General features: G+C 46.0%; 1 protein-coding gene across 1 annotated transcript; it reads right to left on the reverse strand.

The window, feature by feature from the left end:
- Window positions 1–1260: 1260 nt before the first annotated feature.
- On the reverse strand, window positions 1261–14590 carry LOC144694952 (progonadoliberin-1-like). The gene is made up of 6 exons (XM_078565760.1): window positions 14097–14590; window positions 12497–12621; window positions 6656–6789; window positions 4794–4966; window positions 3981–4058; window positions 1261–1454 (listed from the first exon to the last, which is right to left on the reverse strand). Exons 4-6 carry the CDS (start codon window positions 4938–4940, stop codon window positions 1422–1424), a joined length of 258 nt encoding a protein of 85 aa, XP_078421886.1. The 5' UTR covers window positions 4941–4966; window positions 6656–6789; window positions 12497–12621; window positions 14097–14590; the 3' UTR covers window positions 1261–1421.
- Between the last annotated feature and the right edge of the window lie 39 nt (window positions 14591–14629).

The following is a 14629-nucleotide window of genomic DNA, read 5'->3' on the forward strand; positions in this document are numbered from 1 at the left end:
GGCTATTTGGCCCATCAAGACCATGCATGAAAGTGGGACTAATTCCTTCAAAGCCAGCCCGAATGGCCTTATTAATCTGTGCTGTGAGATTTATCTGCACAAGGTTTATAGGACACTCACAATTCGGTTTCTTGGTTTGGAGATTTGGAAGTGAAAGCCGTTTTTGCTAATCCCAAGTGCATTATCAAAGTTCGCAATTAATATTTTAAGTATGCTACCTGGCTGATCGAATAACTGTGCAGAAAACACCCTCCTTTCAAACTGTTATTTAAAACAAAGAATCTCAAATTCAGCCCTTGAGGATGGGTCGCACTCTATCAGTCCACTTCAGAGATGGAAATTCTGGGAAGCTGTCTACTTGAGGCCCAGGCTTTTGAGGCCTAGAAGCAAAAAGCACTATTAATGCATTAAAAGCCAAATCAGTGGGTAAATTTAATCATGTTATTGTGATAAAAATAATTTTAAAATCATTTTCTTTAGTTCAAAGCATTGTTTTGGATGTTAAATATTTCACAATTTTTTTAAAAGGCAGAGAACGTTAAGTATTGAAACAATTCTTTTCAATGAGCAAGAGTTATGGCGACTGTTTACATGGGGAAATTCAATTAAATGCTCAGGTGTCAGCGTGACAAAAGAAACCATTACAACAGGTTTTGACTCTGCAGGAATGCATATTGTTTCAAGGTTTGGAGATTAGGAGTTGACAGCTAGATCAGTCACACAACAATAGCAGTGTGCTCACTGACCTACATTGGCTCCCAGTCTGGCAACGCCTCAATTTGAAAATTCCCATCCTTGTTTTCAAATCCCTCACTGTCTCACACCCACCCTATCTCTGTAATCTCCTCAACCCTCCGAGATATCTGCGCTCCTCTAATTCCAGTCTCTTCCAGCATCCCCGATTTTAATCTCTCCACCATTGGAGGCCGCGCCTTCAGCGGCCTGGGCCCCAAGCTCTGGAATTCCCTCCCTCCACCTCTCCCCCCTATCTTTCCAACACTCCTGACAACCTATCCCTTTGACTAAGCTTTTAGTCATCTGACCTCATATGTGGCTTGGGGTCAAATGTTGTTTGATAATGCGCCTGTGAAGCACCTTGGGATGTTTCACTACATTGAAGGTGCTATTTTAAATGCTAAATTGATGTTGTCCAACATGTTTAGGGTTAAAGCACTCATGGGCACATGACCCTGGTGTTCCTTAACAGCCTCTTTCCAAAGACACACGTTGTGTGAATGAAAAACAAATAAAACACACTCTGACTTGACGAGTTCAAATGCTTCATTTTATTTCCGCTTAACACTTAAGAAATATTCATTTACTGGACTCAATTAAACAGGGCTGATGGTCTAACATGCGCCAATGACAGCAAAGGAGGGCCAATTGTTCCAATTCCTCCGAATGTTAATAGTGAGCCCATGCTAAAGCTTCTTCCTCCTTGGTGTAAATTTTGCCTGTAAAAGACAAAAATCAGAGGCATTTAAACAACCTCACTCACTTCCATCTGCACGCTTTTGCCAAAGTTATGGAGAGAAGTTAGGAAGCGCAGGTGTCCAAAAGGACCTGGGTGTCCTTGTTCATGAGTCACTAAAAGCCAGCATGTGGGTGCAGCAAGCAATTAGGAAGGCAAATGGTATATTGGCCTTCATCACGAGGGAATTTGGGTACAGGAGTAAGGGTGTCTTGCTGCAGTTATGGAGAGCCTTGGTGAGACCTCACCTGGAGTATTGTGCACAGTTTTGGCCCCCTTATCTGAGAATGTATTTTCTATAGAGGGAGTGCAACGGGGGTTCACCTAACTAATCCTGGGATGGTGGGATTGTCTTATGAGGAGAGATTGAGGCAACTGGACCTGTATTCCATAGAGTTTCGAAGAATGAGGGGTGATCTCATTGAAACATACAAAATTCTTCCAGGGCCCAACAGGGTAGATGTGGATAGGATGTTTGCCCTGGCTGGTGAGTTAGAACCAGGGGACACAGTCTCAGAATAAGGGGCAGGCCAATTAAGACTGAGATGAAGAGAAATTTCTTCACTCAGAGAGTGGTGAATCTTTGGAATTGGCTTCCCCAGAGGGCTGTGGCAGCTCAGTCATTCAGTATGTTCAAGACAGAGATCCATGATAGGCAAGGCATGACATTGAAACATTTGATGAAAGATAATGTTTTTGAGAACTGATAGCATTGGCACGAGGCGAGACAGGATGAGGAAGGGAGAGGTGGGAAAGGGAGAGGTGGGGAAGGGTGAACTCTGGGAAGGGCTCAGCTGCATGGCAGGGTGTGTTAAGGCTAGGGTCAGTGTAAGTAGAAAAATATTAAGTAGAGACAGGATTGGTTACAGTTACGATATCGCCACAATTGAGTGGCCTACTCATCATTTTCCTCTCTGATATTGTTGTGTGCTCTCGTCAGTCTGTGTGGAACCATACCCAGCAAGGGGTAAAATCTTCAGGATATTTGACATGCAGTCAAATGTTTGTTGGGGTCCATTCCTAAGTTTATTCTAATTCGATCGTTAAGTTCAGTGATGGCGAGAGAAACGTTTTAGCGATGATATGATAAAATTTGATATTAGGTTTGAGGGGCTGAGGTCAGAAAGCAGAGTTTTAAATTGAGGGGGTCTTGAGAATTGACCATTGGGCTGTTGAAGGACTATACAGAAGAACATAGGAAATAGGAGCAGGAGTAGACCACACAGCCCAACGAGGCCTGCTCCGCCATTCAATACGATCATGGCTGATCCTTGGGCATCAACTCAATTTTCCCGCCCGCTCCCCATATCCCTTAGTTCCCTGAGAGACCAAAAATCTGTCTATCCCACAGCCTTAAATGTATTCAACGATGGAGCATCCACAACCCCCCTGGGGTAGAGAATTCCAAAGATTCACAAACATCTGAGTGAAGAAATTTCTCCTCATCTCAGTCCTAAATGATCAGCCCCTTATCCTGAGAATGTGGCCACCCCCCCCAGAGTTCTAGATTCCCTGACCAGCGCCTACCCTGTAAAATGCTCTCAGGTTTTTTTTTATAGGCTTCAATGAGATCTCATTTTTCCAAACTCCTGAGAATATAAGCCCGATTTACTCAGCCTTTCCTCATGGGACAACCCCCTCATCCCAGGGACCAATCGAGTGAACCATCACTGTACCACCTCCAATGCAAGAACATCCTTCCTTAGATATGGACACCAAAACTGCACGCAGTGCTCCAGATGTGGTCGCATCAAAACCCTTATGTCAGACACAAGGTGAGAAATATTCAAAGATTTTAGAAGAGACCAAGGCAGTCTCATTGAAACATGGAGAATCCTTGCAGGGCTCGACAGGGTGGATACAGGAAGGATGCTTCCCCTGTCTGGGGGGTGCTGGGGGGTGTTTAGAACCAGGGAACACAGTGTCAGAATAAGAGGCAGGTCACTTAGGACTGAGATGAGGAGCAATTTCTTCAGTCAGATGGTGGTGAATCTTTGGAATTCTCTACCCCAGAGGGCTGTGGAGGCTCAGTCATTGAGTATGTTCAAGACAGAAGGTGACAGATTTCCAGATATTAAAGATGTCACAGAGTATGAGGATAGTGCAGGAAAATGTAGTTGAGGCAGAAGGTCAGCCACAGTCTAGTTGAATGGCAGAGCAGGCTCGAGGGGCCGAATGGCCTACTCCTGCTCCTATTTCTGTTCCCACGTGGAAGCATTTGGAGCGTAAATCAATACGTACTGTGAAAGGGTAAAATCTCCATTTATGCAGTTTGCTGAGATTGCTGTGGTCAACAAAGCAAGGTTAATGGGCAGTGGCACTTAGAAGTGAAATGTTACAGAAATGTGGAGGAATGTGGAAATCTAAGTGAGCGGGAAAGCTGTGAAGAGCAGGGCACAAAGAAAAGCACTGTCAAAATCAACAGCCAAAGTTTTGATAAATGTTTTCAGAGGAAGCGCAATGCATGAACACTCCTGACCTAACAGCGATTGTTAACTCCTGCACTTACCAGGGTGCTTCCAAAACAATCGGGGAAGGAAAATTCCGTCCTTTTGTCATGCGTCAGCTCATCCACATCAACTGCAGCCTGGAATGAATGAGATGGAAATTAGAGTTCACGGTTTTAACGAGGAGAATACATATATCAAAACTCTTGCTTAGAATTTCCTGTCAAAGGGGATTCACGCAGGATGTTGCCTGGTCAGGAGAATTTTAGCAATAGAGGAAAGATTGGTGTTGTTTTCTTTGGAACAGAGGAGGCTGAGGGGAGATTTAGTTGAGGCGTATAAAACTATGATGGGCCTAGGCAGTTGGATATGCCTCTGAACCCAACAACTCCAGTTTCAGTCTGCTCCTATTTATAGGACCACAAGTGAATCCCCACCACCATTAAACACAATGAATATACAATGAACACAAGATGCAACCTGAAAAGGATGTCCCTGACCTTCCCTCCCTTCCTTAGAGTGTCACCTGGTTAATTTAACACGGCTAAAACACAAGAGGGGAGTTGAGGAATCCACTTGAGAGGGCAGGTAGTTTAATGCCTCGTCTGAAAGATGCACATCTGACAGTGCAGGACTCCTTCAGTGCTGCACAGGGGAGTGTCAACCTGGGTGGTGCACTTGAGTCTTTGGCAATGGGACTTGAACCTTCTGACTCAGAAGGCCGGGGAGCAGGAGCAACCAGTGAAGGAGTCCTGCTTCAAGCTACCCTGTGCAGAGTGAGAGGGAGTGTGCGCGCGCGTGTTTGTGTGGGTTTTGAGGGGGAGGAGGCAAGGCAAAATTGGAGTTAGTGGAAAAGGCAAAATCAGGATACCCACATCCCGGAATGATTCGATAACATCATCACCGGCTTCCCGTTTACCACCAGGACGCAGATCAAAGGACCAATGCTGTGCGGATAAGAAGTTCACAAAGATGGCGCACCCCAGAGCAATGTAGACAAGCGATTTCATTGCAGCTGCCATTCCAGATAAGTGCAGGTCCGGTTTTACTGCGAATTTAAAAACACATGTTTTTTCTCTTGTAAGCCAGGAAAATAAGTGGGGGAAAGCAATCCCAAGTAAATTGGAAAAATAATCAGTTAACTGAGTGAATATTGTAAAAACTGAGGGAAACAATGGATTTTAAAAGGGCGGTTTTAACTAACTCCCATGAATCATTTACACAGCTAACAGCCAAGTTTAAATGCTTATCGGAGCAGTTTCAAAAAAATCAGAAGTGAAATTAAAGAGTCACTCACCTCGCATTCCCAGAGCACTGATAGATTGAGGCTGAGGCTCAGTTTTTTTTATAAAGCTGCCCCTTTGAGCAGTTCTACGGTTACAGTAACATTAGGCACAGTATTAAGATCCAATATATCCAAGGGCCATAGCGCAGTATAATTCCTGGCAGTCGACTCATATCTCAGTTCTACGTGTGCGCCCATTCCTTATTTGTGGGTTTGTTCTATTTGAGTTTGGCATTCCTAACAAATGGCTGTGTTGTTAGGTGCCTCTTCCCAATCCCAAACTTCCAAGATCTCCTTGCATCCACAGCCTGGAGATACTGGCAACTTAGGGACAATGTAGACGTAGATTGGTTCTGCGGTCAATTTAGAAATGCACCCAGGTCAGGTACAGTATGGATGAGACGTAACACAAAGATCCAAATGCACTGAGTCATGGCTGTGCCCTGAAAGTGCTATTCCAGAAAGCCAAGTGGTGAAGGATAAAACTGGAGCCAATCTTAACACACTTGGATTTATTTATGGAGATAGCCATTACAAGCAAATACCTCCTAATCCAACAACCTCCAGTTTCAGTCTGCTCCTATTAATAGGAGCTCAAGTAAGTCCCCAGCTAATATCCACAATTAATATACAATTAACTCTAGATACAACCTCAAAAGAATGCTCTCGACTCTCCCTCAGGGTGCTACCTGGTTACTTCAATATGGTCAAAACATGAGAAAGCACAGAGTAAGGAAAGACCATTTGGCCCATTGCATCTGCTCCAGAGATAGATCTGCTACTGCGCATTCTCTCCCTTTTCCCACCCCAACTACATCTAATCACCTGAGAGGGTTTGCAATATGCTGCCCTGCAAATCCCACCCCACACAGACAAAACTCTAGCCTAGCTGTATCCTATATTACACATCATTGGCATCACACTTGCATGATCCTGGAAGCTAATGAGCCACAGCGTTCATTAATTCCATCTTTCATTATGTTCACACCAAATCCAACTGCTATTCCGTATCCCATTTAGCCAGTGTGTCCAGATCTCTCACTGCAAATCTCTCCCACACTTGGTAGTTGCTACTCTTTTGGCACTCTATCCCGTTTGCCAACTACATCTACACTTCTTAAGTTTACTATTCATCATGGGTTTAGAAGACTCTTTGACTCAGTCCTGGTTTGGCTTAAATTGGCTAATCTTACCCCGGAAAATGTGTGGCACGCAACGTCCTGAACTGAAAAGGGCACAAGAACAGAGGAGTCAGGAACAGGAATGGACCATACAGTCCCTCGAGCCTGCTTCGTCATTCGTTACAATCATAGCTGATCTTCGATCTCAGCTACATGGAGAACGGGAATCTTCAGGAGATTCAGGTTGGGAGCTGGCAACTTTAGCCAAGGGAACCGAATTTCCCTCGGAGGAGAGTATAACACTGAGGGGGACAAGGCTGAAATCCCTTACCTTGCTTGGTTGAGACTGAAGTCCAGTGCTCAGTGTTGGTTTCAGCTGCTGTTTATATACAACGCAGGCATTAAGACCCCAGTAGGGGTCCTCCAGAGGATTACACCAAATCCATAATCCCCTCTGCAGCATACCTGCAATTATTGAGCAGGAGAAGTCAAAATTAACAACTTGCTGGTTACTTAGTCGATCTCAGGGGGAGCGATTCACTTTGCCAAAGTGCTGAGTCTAAAAAAACAACAGCCTTGAAGTGACACAGTAGGCAAATGTATTGGTCAGAAATTCCCTTCTCTTCAGTGGAGATGTTAATCTATTTAATTGTTACAGATTAAAAACACATTAAACTCACACCCTATCATGTAACTGTAGGGCAAGGCTTCATTTTCTGCTGTTTTCCCTCGTCATAAGTCTGGAACAGACGCCCATTAATTGGATACATTTTTAAGAAGCTAAGAACTATCCTTTTAATGTTTGTTACTTTCCTCCCCATCCAGTTCGCTCTGCCCACATCTGCATGACCATTAATCACACACTCTGCAAAGAATAGCTCCCTCACATCAGTCCGGAACGTTTACCAGAAGGTCGCCAATTACATTACAATTTAATATAGGGCTTCACATGATTTTTTTTTATTCATTCATGGGATGTGGGCTTCACTGGCTGGGCCAGCATTTATTGCCCATCCCTAATTGCCCTTGAGAAGATGATGGTGAGCCGCCTTCTTGAACCGCTGCAGTCCCTGTGGTACACCCACAGTGCTGTTGGTGAGGACGTTCCAGGATTTTGACCCAGTGACAGTGAAGGAACGGCTGATATATTTCCAAGTCAGGATGGTGAGTTACTTGGAGGGGAACTTTCAGGTGGTGGTGTTCCCATGTGTCTGCTGCCCTTGTCCTTCTAGATGGTAGTGGTCGTGGGTTTGGAAGGTGCTTTTTAAGGAGCCTTGGTGAGTTGCTGCATTGCATCTTGTAGATGGTACACACTGCTGTCACTGTGCGAAGGTGGTGGAGGGAGTGAATGTTTTTGGATTTGGTGCCAATCAAGCGGCTGCTTTGTCCTGGATGGTGTCAAGCTTCTTGAGTGTTGTAGGAGTTGCACTCATCCAGGCAAGTGGAGAGTATTCCATCACATTCCTGACTTATGCCTTGTAGATGGTGGACAGGCTTTGGGGAGTCAGGAGGTGAGTTACTTGTCACACAATCTCTAGCCTCTAACCTGCTCTTGTAGCCACAGTATTTATATGGCTAGTCCAGTTCAGTTTCTGGTCAATGGTAACCCCCAGGATGTTGATAGTGGGGGATTCAGTGATGGTAATGCCGTTGAACAGTCTACTCCGGCCCCCTCCCACAACTCTTTCTCTGGTATATCGATGATTACTTCGGTGCTGCTTCATGCTCTCGTCGGGACCTGGAAAAATTTATTAATTTTGCTTCCAATCTCCACCCCTCCATCATTTTCACATGGTCTATCTCTGACACTTCCCTTCCCTTCCTTGACCTCTCTGTCTCAATTTCTGGTGATAGACTGTCCATCAATATCCATTACAAGCCTACCGACTCCCACAGCTACCTCGACTACAGCTCCTCACACCCCACATCCTGTAAGGACTCCATCCCATTCTCTCAGTTCCTTCGCCTCCGTCACATCTGTTCTGATGATGCTACCTTCAAAAACAGTTCCTCTGACATGTCCTCCTTCTTCCTTAACCGAGGTTTTCCACCCACGGTCGTTGACAGGGCCCTCAACCGTGTCCGACCCATCTCCCGCGCATCTGCCCTCACGCCTTCTCCTCCCTCCCAGAAACATGATAGGGTCCCCCTTGTCCTCACTTATCACCCCACCAGCCTCCACATTCAAAGGATCATCCTCCACCATTTCCGCCAACTCCAGCATGATGCCACCACCAAACACATCTTCCCTTCACCCCCCCCCACCGGCGGCATTCCGTACGGATCGTTCCCTCCGGGACACCCTGGTCCACTACTCCATCACCCCCTACTCCTCAACCCCCACCTATGACACCTCCCCATGCCCACGTAGAAGATGTAACACCTGCCCCTTCACTTCCTCTCTCCTCACCGTCCAAGGGCCCAAACACTCCTTTCAAGTGAAGCAGCATTTCACTTGCATTTCCCCTAACTTAGTCTACTGCATTCATTGCTCCCAATGCGGTCTCCTCTACATTGGAGAGACCAAATGTAAACTGGGCGACCGCTTTGCAGAACACCTGCAATCTGTCCGCAAGAAAGACCCAAACCTCCCTGTCGCTTGCCATTTTAACACTCCACCCTGCTCTCTTGCCCACATGTCTGTCCTTGGCTTGCTGCATTGTTCCAGTGAAGCCCAACGCAAACTGGAGGAACAGCACCTCATCTTCCGACTAGGCACTTTACAGCCTTCCGGACTGAATATTGAATTCAACAACTTTAGATCTTGAACTCCCTCCTCCATCCCCACCCCCTTTCCGTTTCTTCCCCCTCCCTTTTGTTTTTTCCAATAATTTATATAGATTTTTCTTTTCCCACCTATTTCCATTATTTTTAAATCTATACCTTTAATGCCCTGTTAGTCTTTCCACCCCATCCCCACTAGAGCTGTACCTTGAGTGTCCTGCCATCCATTCTTAATTAGCACATTCTCTTAGATAATATCAGCACCTTCAACACCCCTTTGTTCCTTTTGTCTGTGACATCTTTTGATTATCTGCTCCTATCACTGCTTGCTTGTCCCTACAACCACTCCGCCCCCCCAACTTCTCTCCCCCCACCCCCCCATCTTAAACCAGCTTATATTTCACCCCTCTCCTAATATTACTCAGTTCTGTTGAAGGGTCATGAGGACTCGAAACGTCAACTCTTTTCTTCTCCGCCGATGCTGCCAGACCTGCTGAGTTTTTCCAGGTAATTCTGTTTTTATCAAGGGATGATGGTTGGATTCTCTCTTGTTGGAGATGGTCATCGCCTGACACTTGTGTGGCGCGAATGTTACTTGCCACTTGTAAGCCCAAGCCTGGATATTGTCCAGGTCTTGCTGCATTTGGACATGGACTGCTTGAGTATCTGAGGAGTCATGAATGGTGCTGAACATTGTGCAATCATCAGCGAACATCCCCACTTCTGACCTTATGATGGAAGGAAGGTCATTGATGAAGCAGTTGAAGATGGTTGGGCCGAGGATGCTGCGGAATCCTGAGGAACTCCTGCAGTGATGTCCTGGAGCTGAGATGACGGACCTCCAACAACCATAAACATCTTCCTTTGTGCTAGGTATGACTTTGACCAGCATAGTTTTCCCCCTGATTCCCATTGACTCCAGTTTTGCTAGGGCTCCTTGATGCCACACTTGGTCAAATGCTGCCTCGATGTCAAGGGCAGTCACTCTCACCTCACCTCGGGAGTTCAGCTCTTTTGTCCATGTTTGAACCAAGGCTGTAATGAGGTCAGGAGCTGAGTGGACCTGGCAGAACCCAAACTGGGCATCAGTGAGCAGGTTATTGCTAAGCTAGTGCCGCTTGATTGCACTGTTGATGACCCCTTCCATTATTTTACTGATGATCGAAAGTAGACTGATGGGGCGGTAATTGGCCAGGTTAGATTTGCCCTGCTTTTTGTGTATAGGACATAACTGGGCAACTTTCCACATAGCCGGGTAGATGCCAGTGTTGTAGCTGTACTGGAACAGCTTGGCTAGGGGCACGGCAAGTTCTGGAGCACAAGTCTTCAGTACTATTGCCGGAATGTCATCAGGGCCTATAGCCTTTCCAGTATCCAGTGCCTTCAGTCATTTCTTGATATCACATGGAGTAAATCGAATTGGCTGAAGACTGGCATCTGGGGACCTCTGGAGGAGACCGAGATGGATCATCCACTCGGCACTTCTGGCTGAAGATTGTTGCGAATGCTTCAGCCTTATCTTTTGCACTGATGTGCTGGGCTCCCCCATCATTGAGGATGGGGATATTTGTGGAGCCTCCTCCTCCAGTGAGTTGTTTAATTGTCCACTACCATTTATGACTGGATGTGGCAGGACTGCAGAGCTTAGATCTGATCCGTTGGTTGTGGAATTGCTTAGCTCTGTCTATCACTTGCTGCTTATGCTGTTTGGCATGCAAGTAGTCCTGTGTTATAGCTTCACCAGGTTGACACCTCATTTTTAGGTATGCCTGGTGCTGCTCCTGGCATGCCCTCCTGCACTCTTCATTGAACCAGGGTTGATCCCCTGGCTTGATAGTAATGGTAGCGTGGGAGATATGCCGGGCCATGAGGTTACAGATTGTGTTCGAGTACAATTCTACTGCTGCTGATGGCCCACAGCGCCTCATGGATGCCCAGTCTTGAGTTGCTAGATCTGTTTGAAATTTATCCCATTTAGCACGGTGGTAGTGCCGCACATGATGAAGGTTATCCTCAGTGTCAACGCGGGACTTCGCCTCCACAATGACTGTGTGGTGGTTACTCCTATCGATACTGTCATGGACAGATGCATCTGCGGCATGCAGGTTGGTGAGGATGAGGTCAAGTATGTTTTTCCCTCACCACCTGCCGCAGACCCAGTCTAGCAGCTATGTCATTTAGGTTTTGGCCAGCTCGGTCAGGAGTGGTGTTACCGAGCCACTCTTGGTGATGGACATTGAAGTCCCCCACTCAGAGAACATTCTGTACCCTTGCCATCCTCAGTGCTCCCTCCAAGCGATGTTCAACATGGAGGAGTACTGATTCATCAGCTGAGGTAGGGCAGTATGTGGTAATCAGCAGGAGGTTTCCTTTCCCATGTTTGACCCGATGCAGTGAGACTTCATGGGGTCCGGAGTCGATGTTGAGGACTCCCAGGGCAACTCCCTCCCGACTGTATACCACTGTGCCTCCACCTCTGCTGGTAGGACAGAACATACCCAGGGATGGTGATGGGAGGTGTCTGGGACATTGTCTGTAAGGTATGATTCCGTGAGGATGACTATGTCAGGCTGTTGCTTGACTAGCCTGTGGGACAGTTCTCCCAATTTTGGCACTAGTCCCCAGATGTTAGTAAGGAGGACTTTGCAGGGTCAACAGGGCTGAGATTGCTGTTGTCATTTCCAGTGCCTAGGTTGATGCTGGATGGCCTGCCAGTTTCTTTTTTTTTGTGTGTCTTTGTAGCGGTTTATTACAACTGAGGGGCTTGCTAGGCCATTTCAGAGGGCATTTAAGAGTCAACCACATTGCTGTGGGTCGAGTCACGTGGCAGGATTCAAACCCGGGTCCCCAGAGCTTTAGCCTGGGTCTCTGGATTGCTAGTCCAGCAACAATACCACTACGCTATCGCCTCCCCCTATTTCTCTATACTGTGTACTATCCTATAAAGTTCTGCAAGTTCTCCTCTCAAAGTTAGTCAGAGTTACCCTAATCTTTCCTCTGAGCTTTATTATGAAACCATGTCTTATTGAAAAAAAAATGATTTTTGAATTTACCGACTGGAACCCCTTAATTTTTTTTTTAAGACTAAAGCAACATTCCAGTTACTTGGGAATCACAGTCAAAGATGGCTGCACATTTGCATCACTATACTTTCTGCAATCCAAAACTATTGATAAGGAGACCATTGGTCTGCAAAGCCACACCATGGAACAGAAAGCCTTGAAAGGCATGAATGGATGCCATCTCCTATCCCATTAGCAAAGCATCAAGGCAATAAGCTAGGTACTCAACTGGGTGGAGTCAAACTATTAAGACATGATCATTTGGACAATGGTCTAATCAAGAATACTGGAATACACTAGCATGACCATATTTGGGTCACTGGGCAGTTGGAGAGGTCATGTGGCGTGGCTTGGCAAGCCAACCCTTTGTGAATTTAAGCACCTACCTTCTCTGTAGAACAAGCCAAGCAGCTGAGATGCTCAAGGGGCAAGACCCTGAGTGGGCTCCTTCCTTCTCTCCATCCAGCTTGCAAGCCTTGAACCCTGTCTGCTGATTTTGACTATCCAGGTGCTGCAGAGATTTTTAAAATAACAGAAACATCATCTGTCTACAGCATTAAACTGCCTTGATAGCAAAAGTAGCAGAAGCATTGAGTTCAGCCTGAAGTCAGCCATGTCACCAACCTTTAAGGGCCATGTACCCCTTTAATCTTAGTCCACCCCATTCTGTAATCTATTTGTGTGTGAGCTTCAAGTGTGTGTGTGTGAAAGCCTGGGCATTTTTAAAAGTTTTACTTAGACTGAGTTAAGTACAATAAAAACTATCCTCTTTCCTCACCTAATCATAACAACTTGCTCCTCTAATACCCACGGTGCTGTTAGGGAGTTCTAGGATTTTAACCCAGTGACTGTGAAGGAACAGAGATATATTTCCAAGTCAGGATGGTGTGTGGCTTGGAGAGGAACTTGCTGTTGGTGGTGTTCCCATGCAGCTGCTGCCCTTGTCCTTCTGGGTGGCAGAGGTCACAGTTTTGGAAGGTGCTGTCGAAGGAGCCTTGGCGAGTTGGTGCAGAGCATCTTATAGATGGTACACACTGCTGCATCGGTAGCAAATTTTTAAGGTGTGGGATCAAGTAGGCTGCTTTGCCCTGGGTAGGTTTACCACAGGGGCAGGGAGAGGATATGCAAAATCAGTCTTGGTCCTCCAGTAGCTCAACTTCTAAGTGCATTGCATGTTGAATGATTGAGCAATATAGGGGTCACTGCAGGAAGCTTGACACTTGGGTTTAATACCAGAGGACAGTCAGCAGCCATGAGACTAAGCCTAGGCAAGAATACATTACTTCAGCAGAGGGTAACCTAGAGAAGAAAAATACACTCATGCAAAAGTTTCCAAATTTCCACTTATAGCTTGAAATACACTTCAAACTTTTGAGATTAGATGTTGAGAAGTGATTTTCTCACCATGACATCAAGATACTGAAAACTGACTAACAAAAGGATTAATGTGATAATTGGCCTTTTTATCCCCCTCACACAGAGGTTACCACCCGATGTTTAATCACTGGCTTATGATTGTGATGTCCCACAGGGCTGCTTTATTGGGGCCAATGCTAGAAATGGATGTAATTCTCTCCTGCAAATTTCAAGTGCTTTAAAGGGCTTTGGAAGATGTGACATATGACAGAGCTGTTCTGCCCAGTTATCCAGTCACTTATCAGTGTATTTTGCTTTTAATCTTTAGCCCATTCCTCTCTCAAAGGGCAGTTTACTCTCGAACAAGCAGCCACTTCCATTGATGCCCACTGGAAGGAATGTGTGTGAATGTGATCTTTAACAGAGGGCAGTTCTGAGGGTGCAATAGTATTGTGGTGATGTTGCTGGACTATTAATCCAGAGCCCGAACTAACTTTCCAGAGATATGCAGCAGCTGAGGAGACTTAAAAGTTTAGTTAATTAAATGGATCTGAAATAACTACTGGACTGTCATACAAACCCATCTCGTTCATTAAAGCCCTTTAGGAAAAGGAAATCTGCCATTCTTACCTGGTCTGGCCTACATGTCTGGATCCACACCAAGTGGTTGACTGCCCTCCGAGATGGCCGAGCAAACCATTTTGTTACATCTCAAGGGCGTGCCGAACTTATCACTGAAGCATACGAGATTCTGAAGAGGCTCAACAGGGTAGGCGCTGAAAGGTTGTTTCCCCTGGCTGGGGGATCTAGACCACAGGGGCACAGTCTCAGGATTAGGGGTTGATCATTTAGGACTGAGATGAGGTGTCAGAATGCCGTGAATCTTCACTCAGAGCGCTGTGAATCTTTGGAATTCTCTACCCCAGAGGGTGTGGATGCTCCATCGTTGAATATATTTAAGGCTGGGATAGATTTTTGGTGTCTCAGGGAATCGAGGGATAAGGGGAGCAGGCACGAAAGTGGAGTTGAGGCAGAAGATTAGCCGTGACCGTACTGAATGGCGGAGCAGGCTCAAGGGGTCAAAGGGTCCTACTCCTGCTCCTATTTCTTATGGTCTTATTTTAGTATTAATTAAGCTGTCCTTGAGAAGGTGGCTTAACTTG

This window comes from Cetorhinus maximus, chromosome 20, assembly GCF_964194155.1.
Source record: "Cetorhinus maximus chromosome 20, sCetMax3.hap1.1, whole genome shotgun sequence".
Taxonomy (NCBI): domain Eukaryota; kingdom Metazoa; phylum Chordata; class Chondrichthyes; order Lamniformes; family Cetorhinidae; genus Cetorhinus; species Cetorhinus maximus.

Excerpts from the sequence above, each read along its gene's own strand:
- LOC144694952 (XM_078565760.1), bottom strand. The coding sequence starts at position 4,940 with ATGGCAGCTGCAATGAAATCGCTTGTCTACATTGCTCTGGGGTGCGCC. Across the intron at positions 4,059-4,793 it reads TTATCGAATCATTCCGGGAT|GCTGCAGTTGATGTGGATGA; the intron begins GTGGGTATCCTG and ends CATTCATTCCAG. Across the intron at positions 1,455-3,980 it reads ATTGTTTTGGAAGCACCCTG|GCAAAATTTACACCAAGGAG; the intron begins GTAAGTGCAGGA and ends TGTCTTTTACAG.